Source organism: Diceros bicornis, chromosome 7 (genome assembly GCF_020826845.1).
Source record: "Diceros bicornis minor isolate mBicDic1 chromosome 7, mDicBic1.mat.cur, whole genome shotgun sequence".
Taxonomy (NCBI): Eukaryota; Metazoa; Chordata; class Mammalia; order Perissodactyla; family Rhinocerotidae; genus Diceros; species Diceros bicornis.
In genome coordinates, this window is record NC_080746.1 from 55,972,937 (window position 1) to 55,998,169 (window position 25,233).

Below are 25,233 nucleotides of genomic sequence, written 5' to 3' on the forward strand. Positions count from 1 at the left end.
GTGCAGCATAGACAAGTCTCGCCCTCGCGTCTTCCACCCATTGCGCCCCACAGCCCAAGAGGCTGCTCTTGTCTGTTCAAATTTAGGACCCAACTTTGAGATTACCCAAATCCAGCAACCCAGGCTCTCCCCTTCCCCCACGATCACCCCCACTTCTAAGAACTCTTCCCCAAGTTCCAGGAATTCTAGCTCATTCAAATTTTGGCCTGAGCTAGGCAGAACCGGGAAGGAACATCTGGTTCCAAGCTGTCTTCTTCCCCTGAAACTGGTCGCTCTCCAGCGCCTGGCTATTCCTGCCTCTGAGCCAGTATCAGCCCAGCCCTTCAGCGTCTCTGGGAGATCCCATAGCAGAGCAGTACCCAGGTCTGTGCAGTCCCCCTCGTGGGTGGCTCCTGACTCCTCCCTGTGCTCTGCCTCACTGCCAATGCGCTGGCTCCTGCCTGGACACAGCCACAGCTGCCACATCGGCTTCCCTGCACCCAGTCGCTCTCTGCACACTCCCCTTGTCCCTTGCCATCCTTTCTCTGCCTTGTCCCTGGTGATAGAGCCATGGGACCCCCTTCTTACCCTCTTTCCAGGGGTACCTGCTGCTCTTGAAGCTGGCAGGCAAGTTCTTCCTGTTCTGGCCCCTACAGGCTGTTCCAGCATCATTTTTCTTAGGTTCCCCCATGTCTATTTCCCCTGCTCCAGCAGCGGGACTGGGGTGGTGAGGTTTGTAGGCCAGCCGGCGCTGGGGTCAGACAGACATGGGCTCAAGTCCTGGCTCTTCTAGGCAGAGACATTTTCAGCCCTTCCTCCAAGGCCCAAACTTTCTTGCTCTAAGAAGGAGGCCCTGTCTCATTTTACAGTAAACATATTCAAATGCACCAACCTGCCACATTAAATAGAATTATTCTTGCTGCAAAATATTCGACAGGATTTTTAAAAATTGTCCGTTTGAAGTTAGAATTACTTAGCAACAACTAGCTTACTTAATTTATTATTGTCTGTGATTTCTCAACAATTATCTCCTGTGAAACAAGAAATGTGTGTGTGTATATATATATATATTCGTCTCTGCTGCCAGTACCTGACACAGGGCTCCTAAACCTCTTGTAAATAAGGGTGCTAAATTTAGTCTTGGACCCCAGTTCCTGACACAGGGCTCCTAAGACAATTGTAATTTCCCAAGTGATAGGAGCATCTGACATGGAGCTCCTAAATCCCATGGAATTCCCTGGCTGAGAGGAACATCTTTCTAATGTGGTGACTCTGGGTGCCTCCTGGATGGGGGCTGGTCACGAGAAAGAGCAAGCCAGGATTAGAAGCTTGGAACTTTCAGCCCCACCCGCTATTCTCCAGAGAGGGGAGAGGGGCTGGGAATGGAATTAACGATCGATCATGCCTCCGTGAGGAAGCCGCCATAAAAATGCCAATAGTGTTGGATTCGAGGAGCTTCCAGGTTGGTGAGCACATCCACATGCCAGGAGGATGATGCGTCCCAACTTCACGGAGACAGAAGCTCCTAGGCTTGGGACCCTCCCAGACCTCGCCCTATGTATCTCTGCATCTGTATCCTGTATCATATCCTTTATCATATGATTAACTGGTAAATGTAAGTAAACGTTTCCCTGAGTTCTGTGAGCTGTTCTAGCAAATAATGGAATTCAAGGACAGAGTTTGAGGAACCTCCGATTTGTAGCCAAGTTGGACAGAAGTCGTGGGTAACCAGCGACCTATGACTTGTGACTGGCATCTGAAGTGGGGGCAGTCTTGCAGGACTGAGCCCTTAACCTGTGGGATCTGATGCTATCTCCAAGTAGATGGTGTCAGAATGGAGTTAAGCTGTACGACACCCAGTGGGTGTCACAGATAATTGTTCAGTGTGGGAATAATCCCACACATCTGGTCCCAGAAATACTGTGTGTGTGAGTAAAGGAGAAACACAGCAGTGCGTTTCCTTTACACTCCTATACTTGGGAAAAGAGAACATCTAATGCACGAATTTTCAGAATGTAATAAAATGTGTATGAGTATTAAAGAAAAATTGATGAAGTTGACATTAATGACATATAATTGAACTTTTGTAAAACATTTCTATTTTGTCATTTTCTTTTGTATTTTGGAGCCAACGTATCATTTTTCAAGCCTCATGTTTTTGTGGGTCCCTGGAAAACTTGGTGGCCCCTGGCCCAGGATCATCTCTCCTGCCCAGTGGCTCACATGGTCCTGCCCTCTCTTACCAGCTGTGACCTTGGGCACATCCCTGCACCTGCTGGGCCCCAGGGTCCTCCTCTGAGGAAAGACCACCCCCGCCACGAGCCAAGCAGGGGGGTCAGAGAGATGCCCCTGGAGTACCTCGCCAGTTCCTACTTGTCAATGCGTCTTTGTCCTCACTAGGCCGTGCCTGTTTTAAGGGTAGAGATGATATGCTGGGCTCCAGTGTCCAGCCTGACGCCTGGCCCAGGGGAGGCACTCAATATCTGTTTGTCCCCTCATGTCCCTGCAAAGGCCACATTCATTCCTACAGCCACATCCTTTGCCCAGGCTGTTTCCACACCTAGAATACCCCTCCCTCTCCTTTCTGTGCTTCCACACATCCCTCAAAGTCCAGCTTACATCACTTCTCTTCAGAGAAGTCTTCCCAGACCCTTCCACACACCCTCCACCTCCCAGTTCTCAACATTGCTTAGCAAGTTCAGAATGTATGGGAAACTTGAAGTGACAAGCAGAGAGGCAGTAGTGTAGTCGTCAGAGCAAGGGGCATGGGCTCAGACAGGCTTGGGTTCTCGTCCCAGCGCTGCCCTTGCTGGCCTTGTGATCTTGGGTAGGTCCCTTCCACCTCTGGGCCTTGATCTCCTCAGCTGTGGAAGGGGCAGGACATACTCACTATGCAGGGAGTTGCACAGGAATGCAATGGAGCCAGACAGCAATGGCTTTGTAAGCTGTGAAGTGCAGTGCCCAGGAGGGGTGAAAGTTAATATTACAAAGGAGGACAAGTGGTTGGGGCTGGAGCCTGGACTAGGGTGGGGACGTGGAGAGGGCTTACTTTGCTGACAGGTGAGGCTGAAACTGCCAAGACCCTTCGCCGGAAGTGAAGCTCATGCTTCTCCTTGGGCATCTCCCTGGGGAAGAAGAAGTAGGGGATGGCAGCCAGGGCCACCGCTCCAGCCGAGATGAGGAAGCCGAGCCACCAGGCACCCACCCATCGGGGGTCCTTCGAGGTCAGGCTGATACCACCTGGAAGAGAAGACCATGGTGATGTTAGGATCGGGGTGGACCATCACTTCATGGCCACCACTCTGGGACTCGCCTCTGAGATATGAGGTGGCCTGGGCCAGGAGTCAGGAGACCCGGGTTCTGGTCCTGGCTCTGCCAGTTTGTCCTGTGTGACCTTGGGCAATTCCCTGACCCTTTCTGGGCCTTGGCTTTTTCAACTACTAAGGCAATGTGTGTCGTGGTCAAGGTCATGGACTTTGGAAATGGACTACTGGGTCTGAATTCCATTACTGACATGACCTTGGGCAAGTTACTCAACTTCTTCTGTGTTTCTTCCTCTGTAAAATACAGATATTAGTACCTTCATCAGAGGGTTGCTGTGAGAACCACAGAAACTGAAACACGTAAAGCCCTTAGAATGGTGCTGGCATGTAGAATGCGCTATCTGGGTGTGGCTCTTCTTCTTCATTTACTGTTATGATTGTGATTATTATTATTAAATTGACCGTTAGGGCTACTCTTATGGTTCTCACATCTGCATGATGATTAAAATCACCAGAGGTGCTTGTTGAAAATACCAGGCCTTACCCAAGACCAACTTAGAACTACCGCAGAGTAGGATGGGAAGGTGACCAAGGAATCTGTACCTTTCACAAGTTCCCCAGGTGATTTTGATCCCCCACCAGGTATAATTAGAACCAGATTATCCCAGATGTACCTCCAGGTACCTCCTCCTTCAGTATCCACAGCATCTGCAAACACTTTATAACATTTCAGATGAGTACTGACACTAACTCCCTGGGTGGGGCTGGTTCCCAGGTGCTCAATCACAAGCTCCTCCTGCGCGGGGGCCAGAGTACACTGTCGGCACTCAGCAAGTGTATCTGTAAAGCTGGGGTGGAGTTGGCTTTTGCACTGATTCCCTCCCCCACCTATTATTCCCCCTGCTTCTGTGCCAGGCTCACGCATGCATCCCCTAACTCCCCCGCTTCTCATACCAGTCTGTGCCTGCAAGGGACATGAGCTACCAACCCATGAGGTTTCCCATAGAGAAAGAAGGACTAGGGAGGGGGCACGTCGGTCCGTAGGGACACCACACCTGCCTGTGGAGGTGTCACATCTGCCAGGATGATGTCAACTTCCCCTAAGCTGTGGTATCTCTGGGAAACTTAAGGAGGCCCTGACTCCCAGGATGTTTTCTTCAAGGGAGAGAGGAGTGGCAATCAGAGCTCACGCCTGGCTCCTGGGCCTAGCTTTCTGGAAGGGCTGTCCCTAGTGACTCTTGTTCAGAGCTGCCTAGACCTGTCCTGGCTGGAGACACCCTTGGGCAAAAAACGGAGATCAAAAAGCAGAATCTGCATGTCCATCCATCTGTACAGGAGTCACCTGAGGCTTCTAGGGCTTGCTGGGAACTCTCCAGGTGAGGGATGGGACTTCTGAGCAGCAGGAGGCAGAAGGCATAGTTGGGGGCTCAGAGCCACTAGGTGTGACAAGCAGGCAGCTGAGATGCCACAGTGACCTGTTTTAAAAGGAATTCTCTCCCACATCCCGCAGGGCACCAGAGCTCTGGGACCCCCAACGCCCCTCCCTCCTGGCTGCCTTCAGACTAAGCTTCTGTCCCACTCCTTGGCCCACCGTGACCACTACCTGGATCAGAGACCGCTGTTCCCGAATGGTGCCCTCAGCCCAGGTTCCCAGACTCTGAAGTGGTCAGCACTGGAAGGGTCCTTAGAGATCACCCAGTAGATTTCCCATCTGAGAGAGGCCCAAGGGAACTGAGTCCTGCTCCAAAAGTTCTCTCCTGCATGCCAGCGTCACCTTGGTTTCACCTTGTTCCCCTTAAAGATGGGAGCTCCCTACAGGCCAAGAGAGTATGTGCCCTTGTCTGCCCCATCTGAGCATGAAGGGGCGTCTGGGGAGCTCAGGGATGGAACAAGGTGAAGACTTGTAATAACGGCAGTGACAACGACCACAGCTCCCATCGGATGGCACTTCACAGTTCATCTCCATCATCTCATTGGATTCAGATTGCAGCTTTGGGAGGTGGACAGGACAAAGAGAGTCTCAAAGGTGAGAAAGCTGAGGCTCAGGGAGGTCAAGAGGCATGTCCAGGGTCACTGGGATTGCCAGGATTTGAACCTAGGTCCCCTGGCTCAGTGTCTCCTGAGACCAGCGGTCAATGAGTACAGTCCGTGTGCCCCGGGACAACTGTGTGCTCTTAAGGCTCACCTTCTGGCATTCGGTCAATGTCCACGTAAAGGCGCAGCATGAGGCTGCCCAGCCCGTAGGCCAGGCCTGGTCCCACCATGGTCATTGCAAACAGGATCCCTGCAACACGAAGCCTAGGTCAGACCCCTCTGGCCCTGGCTTCCCTCCGCAGGTCACAGCCTGCCCAATCTCCAATGGGCAAGAGCAGCCCATCTCCAGGGCGTCTCCGGACCTCTACTGGCCACATGGGTCAGAGGTCAGGGACTTGTGCCCAGCCCACACCTGGGCCTCTCATCCTCCTACCTGATCCTGACCCTCCCTCAGAGCCCGAGGGGTGGGACCCGTCCTCACCGAGGTAGAGGGGCGAGTTGCTGTTGTGGGCAAAGTCATCGATGTAGGAGATGCCGAAGGGCTGAATGGGCACCCCGCCCACGCCAAGCAGGGTCTGTGCCGTGAACATGAGCCCCACCGCGGCCAGATGCTGGGCCTCCATGTAGCTTGAGCAGCTGCCGTTGGAGGGGGCTGGGGCTGGGGCCGAGGTTGTGGGCAGGCACAGGGAAGCCTCAGAATCCTGTGGCATGTCCACTGAGAGATGATAAAAAATATTATGACAATAGCTAAGCTTATGTAGCACTTACTGGATGCAAGGTACTGTTCTAAGTGCTGTGAATATAAATCATTTGACCCCATCAACAAAGCTACGAGATGGGTGCTCTCATTACTCCCATTTCACAGATGAGAAGACTGATGATCAGGCAGCAACTAGCAAGGGTAGAGCCAGGACTGGAATGCAGGCAATCCGGCTTCGAGTCCATGCTCTTAAACCACCCTATGCCACCTTTCTGGGTAGAGGTATGTGGAAGTGTCACGGCAACGGCGGCTCTCGAGTAGGGTGGGGCCGTCAAAGGAAGCAGAGTTTGAACTGGGTTGAGAAGAAAAAACAAGACTTTCCAGAAAGAGAAGGTGGGGAGGGGTGTTCCAGGGAGAGGTCACGGCATGTGCAAACCCAGGGCCTTGAGAAGTTGAGCGTGTGAGGGGCAGGGCCAAGGTGAAGGCAGGGCAGGGCAGGGGAGGGACACTGGGGCTTGATCATGGAGGGCTATAGTGCCCTTGGCCTTCATTTTGGGGAGTGCTCAGTGTCAGCCCGGGTCGCAGAGGCAGAGTGCAGTAAAGGGGAATTTCTTAAGATAGTACCAGACATTGGTTCTCTGTAGCTCACCAATATTTGGTGAGCAAACTTAAGGAGACCCTCACGCTATTATTATCCTAAATGTGGGTGGAGAAGTGGCCTTCTTTCTGCGGCCTGCCTAGCCCTTTCGCGGACCTAGGGCTCTGGGCTGTGTCCACCCACTGGAAAAAGCCACGTGACCCAACGTCAAGGACCTGGACCTTCAACCGAGATGGCCTGGGTTGAAGACTGTGAGACTTTGACAGACGCCCTCAGCCGCTCTGGGCCTCAGTTTCTTCATCTCTCAAACAAGTCTCCTAGAATGGAAGTTCGCCAGAAATATGGAGTTCAGAAGCAAAATAATTCAGTGGTTCAGAGCAGGGGTTCTAGGGCCAGGATACCAGAGCATGTTATAGTCCACTAGCTGTGGGCCTTGGGAAAGGCCCTCCCTCTCTGAGCCTCAGTTTCCCCACTTGTAAAATAGGATAATGAGGACACTTGCCTCATAGGGTGGTGAGTGGTGCCTGGACACAGTGCCTGCTAGGCATTAGATGTGATGATTATTACAGGGCTCTGGCTTCTTTTTCCACCCATGTCCCCAGTGCATAGCAGAGGGCCTGGCACACAAATATTAATAGGTAAATTAATTAACACTGGGTGAAGAACGAGTGAATGAAATAGCCTGGAATGTCAGAGCAGGACAGGGGCTTGGAGGTCACCGAGTCAAGTCTACTTATTGGATGGATGTGGAGAGTGAGGCTCAGACAGGAGAAGGCTTTGCCTAGGGTTTCACAGGGGGCCTATGACAGAAAGGTGTTGTATGACAGCGAGGATGAAGAAGAACGTTTGTGACCCTGCACAGAAAAAGCTCTGTTACAGTGAAAATTCTGGACATAGAAATGTGAGGAAGCATTATTTTTCAGCATTCCAATCAGCCTCTTGACAGCTCTCCGCTCAGCCTAAATAACTACCTCGCCTTCTTCACACATACTCCGTACTTCCCCATGTCCCCCCCATTGCCATGTGGCTCCCTCCACCTGAAATGCCCACCTTCTCTCTCCACCACAGCCCAAATGCCACCTCCTCCAGCTCCCTCCAGCCTAGGGCATCATTCTCCTACTCAGGGCTCTACCAGCTCCCTCTGGCTGTCACTCAAGGTGCTGGACTCTACCCTGTGGCAGAGTTGCCCAAGCTCCCTCCAACCCATGCTCCCCTGGGAGCTTCTCAGGGCTGGTCGTTATCTGCTCCATCTTTCCACCCTGGTCCTGACACAGAGTGGGAGCTCCAGGGTGTTCACTGATGAGAGTGCAAGGGAGGAAGGATGCACTCTTGATAGCCCTCTTCCCCTGAGAAGCCTTCCATGATGCCATGCCGGGGCGTGGGCTCCTTCCCTGGGCTCCTTAGGCCCCGGTGTTTCCCTCCTCACACAATTGACACATTGCGGGGTTTTTGTTTGTCTCTGTCTCTTCTCCCAGACTGGGAGCTCCCTGGAGGCAAGGACTGAGTCCCCTGAGAGGGTCTGGCATAAAGTGGGCAGCACTAAGGGTTTGTTGGGTGGACCACCAGATGGATGGATGGATGGATGGATGGGCGGATAGGTGGATGGGTGGGTGTATAGGTGGATAGATGAGTGGGTGAATAGGTAGATGGGTAGGTGGATGGGTGGATAGGTGACTAGGTAGATAGATGGGTAAATGGGTGGATGGGAGAGGGAAGGAATGAAGTGAATGCTCAGGCTGCTTGGGTCGTTCCCTAAGGAACAGGCATCCATCTGTCAAGTAGGCCTTCAACAAAATCCCACTGTGCTGAACAGGGGCTTCACTATTCCTGTCTAAAATCCTTTCATTGTTTTTATTCATTCACTCATTCATTCATGTCTTGGCTTCTTGTGAGGATTAAATGCATCAATGCACATAAAGTGCTTAGAACAGTGTCTGGTGCATAGTAAGTGGTGTGTGATACTGTTATTATTCCACAAACATTTCCTGGGGACCTATACATGCTAGGCCCTAAAATAGGCTGCGTTGTAAATTCACCCCCACTTCAAAAAAAGCAGTGACACACAAGCAGGCCCTCACCAAGACCCTCTGGGCCTCACCCCTCTGCTCCAGGACTACATCCTACGTTACTTTCCAGGACGCCAGAGGGACCCGCCTGGGCTGGGACTGAGGGAGGCCATGGGGGCTGGGGCGGGGAGGACCAGCATCTGTCCTGGGAGGCTGGGTGGATGGAGGCCTGGGGATAGGCCCCGGTGCACAGTAATGCAGCAGCTCATGCCTGCCTCCAGCCCAGCCCCTCCTGCTCTTACCGGCGCTGGTGCTGTCAAAGCGGTATGGCTCCGAGATGAAGTGTGGGAGAGCCATGAGCAGACCCGCCAAGGCCACAAGGGCAGCCCCATAGCCGATCAGTCGCGGCCGATGTACCCGGCTGCCGAAATAGCTCACAAACACAATCAGAGTCGTGTTCCCCACCTGCAAAAGGACAAGGGCACCCATTAAAGTGGAGCAGAGCCCAGGGCCGGCAGCCTGCACCATCCTTGTCTCCCTCACCAATTTCAGTGTTCCCATCTGTATAATGGACTAGCTGGCTGAATAAGAATCATCTGGCTCCCTCTTACAAATACAGATTGCGGGTCCTCCTAGGAAGGGCCCCACCACCCCATTAGGGGAGAGATGAAGGCAGAGTGGACAAGGCTAGAAGTTCAATTTCATTCTGAAACATGGGTTGGACCCCATGTTGGAACATGGCGGGAGGCAGTCAAGGAAAGGGGTGCATGAATGTTTCTGGGATGTCATGAATGAGAGAAACAAATAAAGTCTAAAGCCAGAGGACTAAGGCTTGGAATTTCAAGACTTAGAATCAAAATCCTGGAAGAGACTTGAGAGCTTGCAGGGAAGGGGCAGGCTCTGCTGTCAGAAGCTGAGGTGTGCAATCCACTCCAGTGTCTACTGGCTGGTGACTAGGCAAGTCCTCCCCCACTGTGCTCCTGGCTCCATGCTGGTGGAGTGGGGCAGGATCAGCAGAGGGCTGGTGGGAGGACTGCCCCCGGGAAGGACAGCCCCTCTCCATTTCATAGACAGGACGCTGAGGCCTGGAGATGGGGAGCGACTTGCGCAAGGTCCCAGAGCTAGGTGATGATGTTCCCTTCCCACCTCTGAGATCTGGAGGTGGGGTCTGAGGGACATCTGGGGACTCTGTGTCACTGACAGGCCTTGGGTTGGGAGGAATGTGACACATCAGCCAAGGGGGAGAGAACTTCACAGAAGTCTGCTGGGGGTGGGGCAGAGACAGCAGCCTTCTCCGCTGGTGAAAACATCTGGTGGGGGAGGGGCCAGCACAGCTGGACTCTGATCTCCAAATCCACCCAAAGCAGCTTGTCCACTCCTTGTTGCCTGGCTGCCGGCCCCAGAGGCAGAGTGCTGTGGATCGCTGGGCAGCTCTGAGGGTGACACTTGTGCCGTGATATTGCTCCCACCCCCACCACCCCAAGTTCTGAAAGTTCTGCCTTTGATCTAACGTAAACCTCTCTCACTGCTGTTGAGGGGACTCCCTCTGATTTCCCCCAAGACAGGCAACAGCCAGGTGCCTGAAAAGGCAAAGGAACCAAAGGGAGAGTAGGTGGCTGTGAGGACCCTGGCCAAATCTAACATCCCCCACCTCCCTCAACAGAGTGCCCCCCAGGGCAGGAGCGCCAATGCTCTATCTATCGGCACAGGGAGGGGAGAGCTCCTCCTGACCTGTCCTAACACATGGCTGGTCAGTTTCTTGGCCAGGACACTGGCTGCAGAAGGATCCGGGCTAAGGAGGTATGGGGGAAGGAGCTGTGATGGGGGAAGGAGCTGTGATGGGGGTTGCCTGAGGGCACTGGGACGGGAAGGATGGTGTGAGAGGAGGATGGGGAGAGGTGGGTGCCAGTATCCCTCAACGTCCCCCCCCATGGCTGCGCCCCGGCCAGTACCTCGTTGAAGGCGGCCAGCAGCCCCGAGGTCTGACTGGAGAGGCCGAAGCGCTTCTCCACGGTGGAGATGGAGCTCTTGAGATAGCCGGAGATCATGAGCTGTGCCAGCTGCAGCAGGCTGTGGCACAGGACGAAGAACTGTCCGAGGGGCCGCAGGGATGGCAGCGGGCAGAGGGACAGGGAGGCAGGCAGGGAGACAGAGATGGGGTTGGGGAAAGAGAGCGCGTGTGAGGCCATGAGAGGAGCAAGGAATAGAGATGGAGAAACAGAGTCAGAGGAGACAGACACACAGGAGGAGAGAGAGTAAGGAAGGGAGAGTCAAGAACAAGACGAGAGAGAGAGAGAGAGAGAGAGAGAGAGAGAGACACACACACACACAGAGAGACAGAGAGACAGAGAGACAGAGAGAGAGGAGAGAGAGAAAGAGAGAGGAGAGACAGAGGGAGAGAGAGGGAGAGAGAGTGTTATTGGAGCAGCCCATGGCTTCTCACACAGGCCTAAAAGCTAGAAAAGCTGTCCTGGGTACACTTGGGGGCCTGGGGGCTACCCGAGACCCACATGATGGAGAGTAGGTTCTTCATGGGGGTGAGAATGGTAGGAGCCCCCTCTGACCCTCAGAGCCCCCCTGGGCTAGACTAGACCTCCCTCCCTACTCCATTCTGCCCCCTTCTCCAGGAAGCTCTCCCAGATCCTATCCTCCCCCACCCCCACCCCATCTTCTCCTAGAGCTCCCTGGGAGACCCCTTGCACACACGGAATCCCCAGGCTGCCCACCCCACCCCACCCCACCCAGCCCCACCCCAAACATCCCTGCCTGCTTGTAGTCCTCCTAAAAAACTGGCAGAATTCCTAAGAGAAGAAAAACTTGCTTCAAAGAATTAAAAAAATATGATGTTTACGCCAGAGCTTAACAACATTTACTCTGTTCTTCTGGGTCTCGGTTTGCTCACCTGTCCCACGAGGACGATGTCCCCACTTCCCAGGGTTACTGTGAGAATTAAATAAGATCATGTGGGAACAGCACCTGGCCCAGGGCCTGGCACCCAGTGGATGCCCTGATGTTTAGGGCTGCCTGTGGTAGAACCAGAACTCCCAGTATTAATACAGGTTCAGGATCACTGGGGTCCTTCTCTTTCCCTCCATGGACATAGGAGGCAAGGAGACTGGTCCCCCACTGCCCACAGGGCAGCCCCTCTTTCCTTTCTGGAAGGAGAAAACATGTGCTAAACATCTTCCATGTGCCAGAAACCAAGCTATGTCCTTTGATCCTCACAGCCACCCACTCTACAGATGAGGAAACCGAGGCTCAGAGAAAGGCAGCAACTTGCTTGGTGTCACACAGCCAGTAAGTGGCAGAGCCTGCTCTGCTGGGCTTGAATGGCCCTGCCCCTGCCAGACCCCAGAGGTACCTTGATGTTGTGGAACACACTTGGCCGCAAGTCCTGAGGGTCTGGGCTGGGTTTGCCTCCAGGTGTATCTTCCGTGCCCATCATGGCCTTGGTGTCCTTGTCTGGCATCTGAGGCTCCTCACCCACTGGCCCTGCGGGACAGCCAGCCAGGGGGTGAGAGTGGAGGTGGAATCCCAGAGCATGGTCCTGACCCAGGTAGCCCAAGGCGTTTCAGGGGTTGGGGAGAACCTGAGTCAAAGCACCGTCCGCCATCCTGAGTCCCAGAGTCTAGAAGGGTCCTTTCCAAGAGAGTGTGTGCTCCATGTGCCCACGCTGGCCAGAGCCTAATGGGGACCACGTATTTCACACCTTCCTCTGTTCCTTCATTGGAGGGAGAAGCTGCTGATCCATCACACAACCTTCGAGCAGCAGCCCCAGGGGTAGGGATGCATGGCCTGAGCCTGCCTTGGGCCTATGGCTGTGAGACATCTGTGCTCCTGGAGGCTGAGTCTGGGTCTGTCTGGCTCAGTCTAGGATCAGAGGTCTGGGGCCAGGGGCAGGGTCGAGGCTTGGTCCATAGTCAGGCATAAAGCCTTTTCCCGGGGGTAGTTGCCAACTGCCCCACAGGGCACCACCCTGCGTGTAATCACAGAACTGACCAGCCCAACCCCCAAATCGTACTGTCAAACCATGGTGCTGGTTAGTGCAGAAAGGGCTCTCAGAGGTCATTCCATTCAACCCCTGCCCTAGACAAACTGAAACCCCAAGCGGGGCCATGACTCAGGAGGCAGAGCTGTGGTAGAACTTGAACTCTTGGCCCCAATTACGCATGCTGGTTTTCTCCTATGGTAACCATGGTAACCACGTCACTATGCCACTCACTGTAGGGGGAGGAAAGCTGAGCCCCTTCAGAGGCGGCTCCCAGGGACTCCTGACGCTTAATCTCAGCAAGGAGCCGGGAAGTCCGGCCTTGGGGGTCTCCATCCCTCCACTTAAATGGGAACCACCTGCACCTCCTGGCAGCTCCAGCCTCCTTGGCCTTCCTCCCCTCCTGGGGCCCCACTTCCTGCGGAAGCCTTCTCCATTGTTTTATATGCCTCTCAACCGGGCAGGAGTTTCCCCTCATTCAATTAGCTCCTTCTGGAGCCTGAAAACTGACCCGAGGACACCTCTGACCCAGGGAGGGGGGCTGGGGACCCTCACCTCGTCTCCAGACCTGGAAGGCAAACTCAGGGAGGGGGCTACAGAGGCCTGGAACCTCTGCAAGTGAAGGTTTTGTGCTCCTCACACAAGGTACCTGGGAGCCTGAGGAATTTTTTTTAGTTGAGATATAATGCACATACCATAAAATCCACTCTTCTTAAGTATACAGTTCAGTGGTTTTTAATATATCCAAAAAGTTATACACCATCACCACTATCTAGTTCCAGAACATTTTCATCACTCCAGTAGGAAATCCCATACCCATTAGCAGTCACTCCCCGTTCCTCCCTCCCCCAGGTCCTGGCAATCGCTAATCTGTTTTCTGGCTCTCTGGGTTTGCCTATTCTGGATATTTCATATAAATTCATAAGAATCAAGTCCGACAATATGTGACCTTTGTGTCTGGCTTCTCTCACTTAGTGTAATGTTTTCAAGGTTCATCCATGTGGTAGCATGTATCAGTACTTCATTCCTTTTTATGGCCGAATAATATTCCACTGTAGGGATATATAAACATACATCTCCATATATATATCACATTTTGTTTATCCGTTCATCCGTTGATGGACATTTGAGTTGTTTCAGGTATTATGAGTATTCATATACGAATTTTTGTGTAGACATACATTCTCAGTTCTCTTGGGTATACAGCCAGGAGCGGAATTCCTGGATCATATGGTAACTCTGTGTTTAACTTTTTGAGGAACTGCTGAACTGTTTTCCAAAGTGGCTACACCATTTTATACTCCCACCAGCAATATATGATGTCCAATTTCTCCACATTCTTGCTAATACTCACTATTGTCTATCTTTTTGATTATAGTCATCAGAGTGACTGTGCAGTGACATCTCATTTGGTTTTGATTTGCGTTTCCCTAATAACTAATGACGTTGAGCACGTTTTCATGTGCTTATTGGCCATTTGTATATCTTCTGTGGGGAAATGTCTATTCAAATAGCTTGAGGAATTTGACTGAGGAAATGGAAGTGTGTGTGGCTGGGGAGGAGTCCCTTTTGGGGGCATAAACATTCAGAGGAAACAAGGAGATACTGAAACAAAAGTGACACCCACCAGAGAGGAGATTGGCCTAGCAAAGGGGAAGGGGTTGGGCTAGTGAAGGGCAGTGGGAGGAACTCTGTGGAGGTCACTTTGAAGGAGAAGAGGAGGTGAGGGAGTTCCAAGCAAACCCAGAGGAGACTGACGGGACCAAACTGAGCCCCAGGTCCCCTCGCCATCAGAGACGGATCACCTATTGTAGCATAGATGCCAGGCTACATGCTCTATGCGTGGGTGAGCCTTTCCATGCACACTCTACATGCCCGTGACCTCTCCACAACTCTGTCTTTGGTGCTTTTATCATCCCTGTGCTTTGGATGAGAACGCCGAGGTCCAGAGGTAACTAGTGGTGCTGGCTGACATTGGTACAGGTTAACCCAGGTGTTCACCTCAACATCACTCCATGCTCCTTACTCAGGTTGGGGAAGAAGCACAATGCTCCTCTCTGTCTTGGCCCAACCAAACCTAGCCAGGTCACCTGGAGGGCAGCAGTGCCCACCCACCTAGGGGACAGGCCAGCCAGATGATGCGGCTGGAGCTGAGGCTGGGAGGGCAGCAGTCACCGACCCGGATCCCCAGCTCTGAAAGAAACCCAGAGCATGGATGAGGGAGGGGGACAGAAGGTCAGTGGACCAGCTCAGAACCTTCTACCTGCCCAGTCCTCAGCCTCAGCCTCCGGGTGGAGGAGGGAAGCCCGGGCCCCACCCCACTGGGCTCTGAGAGCAGCCATCAGTCAGCGCTTTGGGTGGTCAGTCGGTCACTGAATGGGGCTGGTTAGGCAGGTTGTCAGTTCTCTCCAGCCCTTCCTGTGGGCTGAGGCCTCTACTGAGGGGCTGACAGCAAACAGTCTGACTCCTTGATTGAGGATAGAACTCCCTCTGGAAGGAGAGTCCTGAGTCCAGCGCTGTGTGTCCTCTCCACATGACGCCCATCCTGTGAAGCCTTTGTCAGAGGCTGGCCCTGACAGGAGAGGCGGCCACTGTGGGAGTTAACCGGGGCCAGAATGGCCTGTGGGAGTGAGAGGAGGGGCAGGGAGCCAGGCCCCAGGAAAAAATCCCAGCGCCTTTCTCTCCTAAGCGAGCAAGCAAGTTTTAGGGCCCCAGGTAGGCCAGGTGGTTCCAAGGGCTGGGGGCCCACAGCTCCAGAGCTGGCAGGCAAGAGGTCTGTGTGCCTGTCAGTGGGTTACGTGGCTAGTCATTCACACAGGCACGCACATGTCCATCAGCTGGTAAGTTGTTGGTCCGGCTGCCTTTCAGGAGACCTGTCTGTCAGGGCCATTAGGTGGCCACCTGCCTTGCAGCTGCTCAACAAGCCGCCCGGTCACCCTGAAAGTCTGTCAGCCAGAGACCTTGATTACCAGTCCAGTCAGAGACTCTGGAGGTCTGCAAGGCAGAGGGTCTGCCTCCAGCTACCCCCTCCATGGGCAGGAATTGGTGTCCTTCACCCAGCTGATGGGATGACGAGGGCCAAGGTTTCAGAGAGCAGCCGGACAGGGAGGGCCGCCTTTCTCTGCCTGTTCTTTGCTGGAAAGGCTTGGGTCCTGCCTCCTCCAGCTGCAAACAGCAAATCCCAGGCAGCTGTGGGGCTGAGTGTAGGTTTCAAAGTCCTCAGACCTGAGTCTGAACCCCAGCCCCATCACCTGCTGTGTGAGCCTGGACATGCCCCTCCGTCTTTCTGAGGCTGTTGCCTCATCTGTAAGGTGAGGATACAGCATCTAGCTCAAGGAGGGAAGGCAGCTAGGGCGCCCGGCCCAGGCACACAGTAGACCCCGCTGAGGACCATTGCCCTCCCCTCCCCTGAGAACCTTCAAGCATCTCTGAGGCTACAAAGCCCAACTGAACCCACTCCCTTCCACGCACACCTGGCTCCTCCAAGTTAACGCCTCCCTCTGACAGCACCATCCTTCCGAGTCTGGATTATCTCTCTCCCTCTCATCCAAGCCCCAGTCAAGCACAAGTCCTGAGGGCCTGGACCCCTTCCCTCCATGCACAGTCACTAGCTTTGGAGGCAATTGCCCAGGTTTGAATGCCCCCAGCTGCAATCCCACTGCGTGGCCTTAGACCAGTGGCCCGTTCCTTCCTCACCTACAATACAGGGATGATAATCCTCACTTCCCAGGGCAGAAAGCCCCTGAGAACCAGAACTCCACCCACTGTCAGCCCAGACACTCAAAGCCCCAAATCACACCTTACCGTCTACATTAACTTGACTTGGCAGTTCCACTGTCTTCCTTAGGGTTTTTTCTTTTTACTCTTCCCAGACTGACCAACCCAAGCAAACGGCTTGATTGTTCGTACAGGAGCTTCCTGAAAGATGGATCGCTCTTCAAGAGAAACCATCAACAGAGTGTGCACCCTCAGATTCTTTGACTCTCTCCCCCCAAAACCCTCCCATTGCTGTTTCCACCAGGAAATCTGGACTATTGGATCATGATTCTTACCCAATCCCAATCAAGCCTCCCTCACCCACCTCCCTCACCTCACTGAAGGGCCAGCCTTAAAACAAACTCCCAATTCTCAAGAAATAGTGACCTTTCCTCCCTGCACTGAGACACTGCCAAAGCTTTGAAAAGTGGTGTTGCCCTTTATCACAGTAAACAATACTTTGTCTTGTCAACAGGCTATGTGAATAACGTGTGGGGAACCAGCACGGACACAATGCATAGTAGGTGTGCGATGAACGGTATATTCTTCCCCATCAGCCTGCCAGTCTTTCTGTCAGCTGTCTGTCCTTCCGCAAACACCCCACCTGCCTCCATACTTGCTTTGTGACAGCAAGGAGCATTGCCACATCTAGAACCTGAGAATCCGGAGAAAGTTCAACCCCGGAGGGCTGGGAAGGTCAGGGGGCTGGGAGACCCAGCTCTCTGGCTCAGCCTCACCCCCTACAGGAAGTGGCCCAGATAGAGGAGTTTGTCCTGGGGGCTACCACAGACTGAGCAACACTCCGCCATGCTGGGCGCACTCACCAGTCCTCCTAGCAACCCTTTGAGGTCGCTGCTGTGACTCCACGACAGTTGAGGAAACTGAGGCGCAGAGAGAGGAAGTGACTTATCCAGGGTCCACAGTCTGATAAATGGCAAAGTCTGGGCTGGAACCCAGATCTGTCTGACTTCTGGGCCTCCAACAGCAACCACAAAATGGCAGCTGCAATGATGGCCTTAGAACAAATGAAAATGAATCCCCACGTAACCACTGCTTCTTCCGGCCTGGCTTCCCTCCTGTGAATTGTCAAAGATGATTGTGTGGGGAAAATCTGCCATTCTACCAGCTGATTCTTTAGCTAGTCAGTCAGTCAGTCAGTTCATTGTTCAGTCAGCACCCCCCTCTGATGGCCTCAGAGAATGCTGTGGGGACAAGCCTGGAAAGAGAAATGTGCCAAGGACATGTGGCCCCCAGCCTGGGGGACCTGAGTGTGGTGGGAATTCAGGACTCAGAACCAAGGCCCAGATTTGAACTTTCAAGAGGGATGTGCTGAGAATTGTCGAGAGAGCCTGAGAGAGTTCTCACATCTTGAGGGTGGAGGAGGAGCACTTGGACCAAGGAGGGGCAAGGCAGTGACACTTTCTCTCCAGAGTGTTCCAGCCTGTCCCTCAGCAGAGGGAGCAAGATCTGGGATCACTTAGACCTGATATGCCTTTGGGCCGGCAATTAGACCTCTCTGAGCTTCTGCAAAATAGGAATAATAAGCCTCTCTTCTCAGGCTTGCCTGAGTCACACAGGATAATGTCCTTTGTCAACTCCAAGACGCCTCACAAGTGTCAGTTTTGTCAGCCTTTGCCCCAAACTCACCAGGGAGCGAGTCTATTTCCAGGTCTGGCCACCAGGCCTCAGAATAACTTGCTTTCCCTCCTGTGGGAGACTCAGCCCTAGCATGACTCTCTCCTCTCCTCCTGACCCCTGAAGCACACAGACCCATCTGGATGCCTCCCTCTGCTCTCTTGTTCCCTCTCGCCACCCCGTCTCCACCATGTCGCCACCAAATGCATTCCAAGGCTTTTTTGTTTTTTTTTTCCTAATAATTTCCCTGTGCAAGAGGAGGAAAGGCCTCTCCCCCATACCCGCCACCATACCCACTTTGCCAAGGCCATCAAAGGATAGAATATAAGGCAGAGATCGAACATAAGGCAGAGGTTACAACTGGGAGGCCCTGGCCAGAGTTCCCAGGTGCAGCTGCGTGAGCTGTGCACCATGGGCAAATGGCACCTCTGGAGTTGTGCAGTGCCTGGCAGTCCTGCCTGGGGGCACGTCTGACTCCCAGACATTTTGTTGGGCTTGCACAATGCTGGCTAGCTGAGTGTTTTTAAGTTAGTTGCCAGCATTTAAAAATCAGGAAATTTCACGTAAAACCCCAGATTTTTGTTTTTTCCTGAAAGATTAGCAACACTAGGCCCACATTCCCATATGGTAACACTCAGCTGGTCCAAGATGCTGGCCTGCAGGTGGCAATTTGCCCCATTGGAACCTCTTTAGGGATGCCCGCCTGGCCTGCTTCACGGACCCTTTGCACCTGCCTGTGGGCTTCCCTGTCTGCGACCCCACAGCAACACTGGGCCTGAGGAGTCCACTGGACAGGAAGCCAGGGCTGGGTTAACCCTCCGAGGGGTGAGGAAATGGGGCCAGAGAGGGCCATGACTTGCCCAGAGTCACCACAGCAGGGATAGAGCTGGTCTCTGCTGGTTTAGGAGTGAGAATGGAGACTGGTTCCACACGCTGACAGCTCCTCGAGGCAGGCTGCTGGGGCCCAGGGGCAAGCAGCCCCGGTCCCTGCCCTCGGGGAGCTCCCAGTGTGTGTGTGTGTGTGTGTGTGTGTGTGTGTGTGTGTGTGTGTTAGATGTTGGGGCAAACATCTAACACAAAGTCACAATGACATGTGCTCACTGCGTGACACAAGGAGTTTCAAGACTATAGCAACACAGTGAAGTCCTAGCCTAGATCGAAAAGTTCTGGCAGGCTTCCTGGAGGAAGAAACATCAGAGAGAAGGGCAGAAGTATGAAAGCGCCGAGACTGCTCGGGCAGCAAATAGTCTGGCAAGGCTGGAGCACTGGGGTCAAGGTGGGGAGGTAAGGGGGAGCGGTTGGAGGGGCCAGGAGCCTTGAGTGCTGGGCTGGGCTTCGTCTGAGCCCAGTGATAAGGTCCGATTCGGCCTCCTGGGAAGACCTCCGTGCCTACGGGGGGAGAGTGGAGAAGTCAGGCTGTAGGCACGGACCAGGGAGAAGGCAGGAGTGGGGTCTGGGGGGGCAAGTGATAATGGGGCGTGGTGGCACCAGGGATGGAAAGTAATGAGCCAATATACCACAATGGGGAAGTGGGATAGACAGGGCTTCGTGGATAATCGGCTGTGGAGAGTGCAGGAGGCCGAGGGGTCCTGGGGGCAGGGGAGCAGGGGGTGGGGAGAGGTGCAGCTTTCTCTCTGGGCGTCCCATCATCGAGGGCCAGGATTGTAGGGTGGTGGCGAGGTCAGCCTTGGACGTGGTGAGTTTGGAGTGGCGGGCGGGCACCCAGGGGGAGATGCCTAGGAGGCTGTGGGCTCCAGGAGAGCCCGTGAGAGGACATGGGCTGGACCTTGACCTCTGGGCTTCTGGGAGGCACGTGTGGAGAGAAGGAAACAGAAGCCGCCAGTGGGCAAACTAGCCCAGCGAGAGGCCCCACCATGAGCCCCAGCTGAGGAGAACAGAGCGAAAGGAGGAGCCCACCTGGAACTGTGTTCAGATACCAAGGGGTGGGGGGGCGCAGTGTTACAAAGGATCCACGATGTTTCTGGAAAACCCACCAGTCTCCAGCACTAACACACCTGCGGCCCGAGCATGGGAAGGGAAATATTCCCAGCAGCAGGTATTGGGCAATCCGTCCCTCACATCGGTGGCAGATACCTCTCTCTGGAGGTGTTGGGGTGGAGGAGGCCAGCCTCAGCATGGCCAACCCCTGCCCTCAGCCCTTCCTGCCTCCTGGATTGCCCTGGCTCCCTTGGTCTGCCAGTCTCCCTGCTGGGCTCCTGTGGCCCTTGCCCGCTGTCTCTACCTCCATAAACTGGACCCCCACCCAGGCCAGTTCCCTCAGCCCTTTCTCTGGGCCACAGGGCTGGTCACTCTCCTGCATTATTTATGTCCCCCTTTTGTCTGCCTGATTAGACAGTGAACTCCCCCCGGCATAGGCTGCCCTGTCGTGTGTCCTGATGGATCATGTCAGGTCCCCGCTTAAAACCCTCTAGGTCAGAAGACTTTGGATTCAAATATTTGTTTTGCCATATTGTAGCTGTGTGACCTTTGCCACCTGATTTAGCCTCTTTGAGCCTTAGTTTCCTTCTCTGGTGAAGGAAGAATGCTGTCTCACAGTGTTTTTGGTAGGATTAAAGGAAAATGCCCTGCCCAGTACACTTTAGTCCTCAACGATGGCTAGCCCACCTCCCTCGCCCCCCAGACACCTCAAGGAGGTCAAGGCCACCCCTGCTGAACATTATTCTCTGGCCCCAGTAGATGCTTGCCATTCCCCAAATTCATCCTGTTCCTTTCCACCCTCAGCCTTTGCACTTGCTGTTTTCTCAGCCTGGAGTGTCCTTCCTTCCAGTAGCAAACCACTTCTTGTCTTTCAAGGCCTGACCCAGCTTAAAACCACGTTGTGGAACCAAGCTAATGGGAATGAGGGAGAAGAGAAGGTGGGGTGTGGGGTCTGTGGGTGGGCGGGGGGTGTGTGCTGCAGGGTGGGGGCCCTGAGTGCTCGCAGTGTGGCCTGGCGGGGCTTCTGGAGGGGGGAGAGGCAAAGGTAGGAAGGGGGGTCTCCGTGTTGGGCTTGGCTGTCGTCTCTGGGAAATTCCTCCGGCAGGACCCTGGGGTAGTCTGTTGGAAGGAAAATAGTGTGCTTGAGGTCCAGCTGTTGCAGGCCTCCCAACTGTTGCTTCTCCAGGGAAATGTGTGTGGGGTGGAGGAGGAGGCGAAGCACTTTCTGGTGGTTTCCAAGCTGGGTCAGGGACCGTGTGCTGGGACTTTCTGTTCTGGTTCTGGCTCCAGCTACCCCATCTAGACCCAAGATGACCCTAAAAAAATGATGAGGACATGGGGGAAGGGTGAGCCCTGAGCCCATAGGGAATCCAGCCCAGTGTCCTTAGGCCTAAAACGTGGAGCCCGAGGCTCAGAGAGAGGCGGCATTGGCCCAGGCCACACTGCCTCCTCCAACCACTAGTTCAGCTCACCTCTCCGTGCTCACATTTACTCCCTAAGGGCCCCGTTGTGCCCCACTTCCTCGCTCCATATCAAGGGCTTTCAAAAGAGGTGGAGGGAGGGAGGGAATGTCATGGGGAGAGTGGAGAGGAAGGAGGACAGCTTATGTAGCCAATACCCGGCCTCTGCCCAGCCTGTGTGAGTCCTGGGGCCTCAGGAGGGGATCAAATCAAGCCCTACTCCCAGGAGCTCCCTGTCTGGTGAGGCGGGCATTGTTCTCCATCATTTCAAGCATTAGTGCTTAGGGCTCTGGGCTGCAGCCCCTGAGGCTTGGCAGGACCAAGTTTACTTCTTCCACACCGCCAGGGTGCAGCTGAGGCCCAGGTTGGCACCCTGAAGATAGGCAAGCCCCCCTAACACTGATGGGGAGACCCGGCCCTGCCCCTACAGACAGGCCTCTGCTCCACGGCTCCCTCTAGAGAGCGAAGACAGAGCTTCTCAGTACAGGAAGGGACCAAGTGACGGCCTTGGCTGACCTGTCCATTTACTGCACAGCTGGAGAAAGTGAGTCCCAGGAAGGGACAGAAGCAGACTGGGCATGTGGCGCCTGGCGCTCGATTGTGGGATCTAGGCAAGCTCACCATCTGCTTCGCAGCAGCCTGAGATCTGGCCCAGCAGGCAAGGCCCAGCCTGGGAGGAAATAACTCCCCCTCACCCTGCCCACTCTCCAGTCACTAGCACTCAGAGAACAGCTCACTTTTGTCTGGAACCAGTGGAGAAGCGCCCAAGGTGGGTGGTGGCTCACCAGTGTGAGATCCGTGGCAGGGAAGACGAAGCCCTGAGAGCAATGGCACAGAGAGGAAAGAGCTTTGGCGTCATGCAGACCTGGATTCTGGCCTCCACTCTGCTGCTTGTTTGCTGGGTGACCTTAGGCAAGTTGCTTGCCCTCTCTGAGCATGTTTCCTCGCTTTTTAAAAAGGGTGAGAGCACGTCACTGCATTCTCCTAAAGCCAGTGATGTGGAGCTGAAATTTGAACCTAGGACCGCTGGTTCTTTCCCTTGCCCCACCTATCTGTCCTGGATCCGCTCACATTTGAACCCAGAAGGGCTAGAGAGAACAACAGAGACAACACTGGCAGCAAGGAGGGATGAACTAGGAAGAGGGGGTCAAACAGCATATGGGCGAGAGGTGACTTCCAGCTGGGAGAATCCGTCTGGAAGGCTTCCTGGAAGAGTTGGTGTTTGGAAGAGTTGGAAAACAGGGCCAATTTCACTGGAATGGGAAGCACCAGTGGGCAGGTGCTTTCCTGGTGGAGGTAAAGCTGAGCAAAGGTGCTAAGATGGGAAATCAGCTTCTCAGAATCACCAAATTGGAATGGGAATAGCCTGAGGAGATCAGTTTCCCCAGCCCCTCCCCCACAGACAGAGAAGCTCTGTCTGCTGCCTAATGGCATGTGGGGAGTTGGTGGTGGGGCTCGGCTGAGAGCCAGATCTGACTGCCCCTGGGCTGGGACAGCTGGCCCTTCTCCCTAGGGTGTGGATGGGGGAGTGAGCTGGGCCCAGGACTCTTCCCAGGCTCCAGGATCTGCATCCTGCCCCATTGCACCCCCACATTCCTCAGTGTGCCCTCAGACCAGAAAGAGAGCATGGGGGAAACCTGGCCACAGCTCAGGTCAGGACTCAGGAAGCGAGGCCAGAGGTGGCTTCTGGTGGCCCAGTGGGCAGACGCTGGGGTCAGCCTCCTGCTGTATATATGGGGGGTTGGGGGGACAGCTAGAGAATTTTCCAGAGCTGAGCCCTGCAGAGGTCGGAATAACAGTCTTCGGAGGAGGTGGCTGGGGGGCAGGTGCAGTACAGCCAAAGTCTAGTTTTTTCCATCCCCATAGGATCACTAACCCTCCCATGGATCACCAACCCTCCCATCCTGCAGCCAGCCAAGGCTGATTGGGAATTTGGTTTGTCAGTGGCCCTTCTCCAAACCAACTCACCCAAACCTGATCTCATTGTCATCTCTCCTGTGAGGCCCCCAGAGGAAGCATCCACCCCCACCCTTCCTGCCATGTCACTGTCCCCAAGCCGTGGCTGCAACACAGCCGTGTCTGCCTGCTCCGCCCATGAAGCCCTGACTGCCGCGCTCCTGGGAGCAAGTCCGGCCTTTCCTGAGCGGTGTGAGGCTAACACAGCCAGGGGAGGCCAGGCAGCTGGCGGAGGCCAGAGGTGACTGCCGCGGGGTGTCCAGCCCGGAAGGCCACTCTGTCTAAATACCCTTTGTTTCTTCCACTTCCCTCCTCCTGCCCAAGAAATGCTCAGCTGGACGCTCCGTTCCCAGAACCACCCCGCCCTCTCCACATGGGGCTTCGGCCAAGCTCCAGGCCTGGCTCCTAAGGGCTTCAGGACATTTCCCCTCACATCTCCTCCGCTCCCCACCGGCCGGCCGACACATGCGCATAGGTCTCCGCAGTCTCTCTGATTTCACTTCTCTACTGTGCTGATCTTTCTGATTCTCAGTCTGTCTGTCTGTCTCTCTCCTGCATCTGTCTGTCGGTTCTCTCTCTCACTGTCTCTGCTTCTCTTTATTTCTCCCGGTCCTTTCTGCAGCCCTCTGTCTGGGGCTGCTCTCCGTCCCTTTCCCTGCATGCTCCTGCAGACACCTGTTGCTCTTCGTCTTCTCGTTCTGTCTCCAACCTTCTGTCCAGGCCTTTGTCTGACTCTGCATGTCTCTGGACTTGCTCTGTCTCTGACTACTCTTCTCTCTATCTCTGTTTTCCCCTGCTGTGTCTGTCTCTATCTTTGCCGGCTTCAGAGAGGGGGAACAGAGCTTGATGAGGGGCTCAGGGGGCCTCCCTTTCCGTTGCCCTCTCTGTCTCTCTGTCTCATGAGGCAGGTTGGGCTGGATTCTTGCCTCCAGCTGAGTAAACAGCATCTCTTCCTGCCCCTCCCGTCATTCACTCATTCATTCAACACACCTTCACTAGGTCCAGCCATATGCCTGGCTCTGTGTAAGGAACTGCAAGCCCCCCACCCGACCCCAGCACACCCATTTTGGCTCTACAGCTTCACCCTCCACCCTGGGAGCATGGTCCCCAGACTCCCTCCCAATGCACCTTCCTTACTTTGTCCGGACTTACCTATCCTGGGTCCCATGACCGCCGGGTGCAGTGAGTTCCAGCCCCTATTTCAGTTTCAAGAGAGGAACTTAGCAGGAGAGAGGGAGTGAGGCCTTATCAGGGGCTCCTGGCGACAGCAGCTGTGAGCCACAGCAGGGCTGTGCTGACGCGGAGGCTCCACGCACTGGGCTGATGCCTCTCGGGCCACACTGGACAGCAGCCGCCTCTTCCAGGTATGGGTTAGGAAGTCCTGCTAAACTTGACCCCACTCTCCAAGTGCCTGTGTCCCTCGATCACTTGTTCCTTCCCTCTCCCTGAGTCCCTCTGGTCTCTGGCTGGGGCAGCCCAGGGCAGAGCTGAGTAGGAGGCTGGGCTTGTTTAGATCCAGCCCCTCTGATGGGCGGAGGCTGCTGTCTCACCTCCCCTCAACCAGTTCCCTTCTAGTCTCTTGGCTCAGCATTTCCTTTGGATATTTTTCCCTCTCTGTTGGCCGGGGAGAGGTGGGGGCAAAGGAAATGTTGATGAGCCTCTCCAAGCCCTGGGGTCATTCAGGCCTGATTCTCCAGTCTCCTCACTAGTTCCCACTCTCCATCTGAGCCCCTCTTCCACCAAGCTCTTGTCCCCCTCACAGAACTTCTGTCACCTTCCATGAGCCCCATGGAGAGCCCCTGTTCCCCCACTGCCCTCCTTTACTGAAACCCTGTCCCTCTCAAGCTCTCGCCCTCTTTCTGAACCCCCATCTCCTTTCTGAGCTCCAAGGATCCAGAGCAAGGAGGGACTCTGTCCACT

General features: G+C 54.5%; 1 protein-coding gene across 3 annotated transcripts in view; it reads right to left on the bottom strand.

Annotated features, from left to right (window-relative positions):
- SLCO2B1 (solute carrier organic anion transporter family member 2B1) overlaps positions 1–24,778 on the bottom strand; it is a 49,994-nt gene extending 25,216 nt beyond the window's left edge. For 2 of the 3 annotated variants that reach the window (XM_058545600.1, XM_058545598.1), the window contains exons 1-7: positions 24,451–24,778; positions 11,942–12,072; positions 10,533–10,670; positions 8,883–9,045; positions 5,758–5,991; positions 5,428–5,526; positions 3,029–3,219 (exon numbers count right to left, since the gene is read on the bottom strand). In XM_058545600.1, coding sequence (XP_058401583.1) covers positions 3,029–3,219; positions 5,428–5,526; positions 5,758–5,991; positions 8,883–9,045; positions 10,533–10,670; positions 11,942–12,072; positions 24,451–24,481 — 987 coding nt within the window. In that variant the 5' untranslated portion in view covers positions 24,482–24,778. The remainder of the gene's footprint in view (positions 1–3,028; positions 3,220–5,427; positions 5,527–5,757; positions 5,992–8,882; positions 9,046–10,532; positions 10,671–11,941; positions 12,073–24,450) is intronic. The other variant, XM_058545599.1, reaches the window with a different exon arrangement.
- Positions 24,779–25,233: the final 455 nt, after the last annotated feature.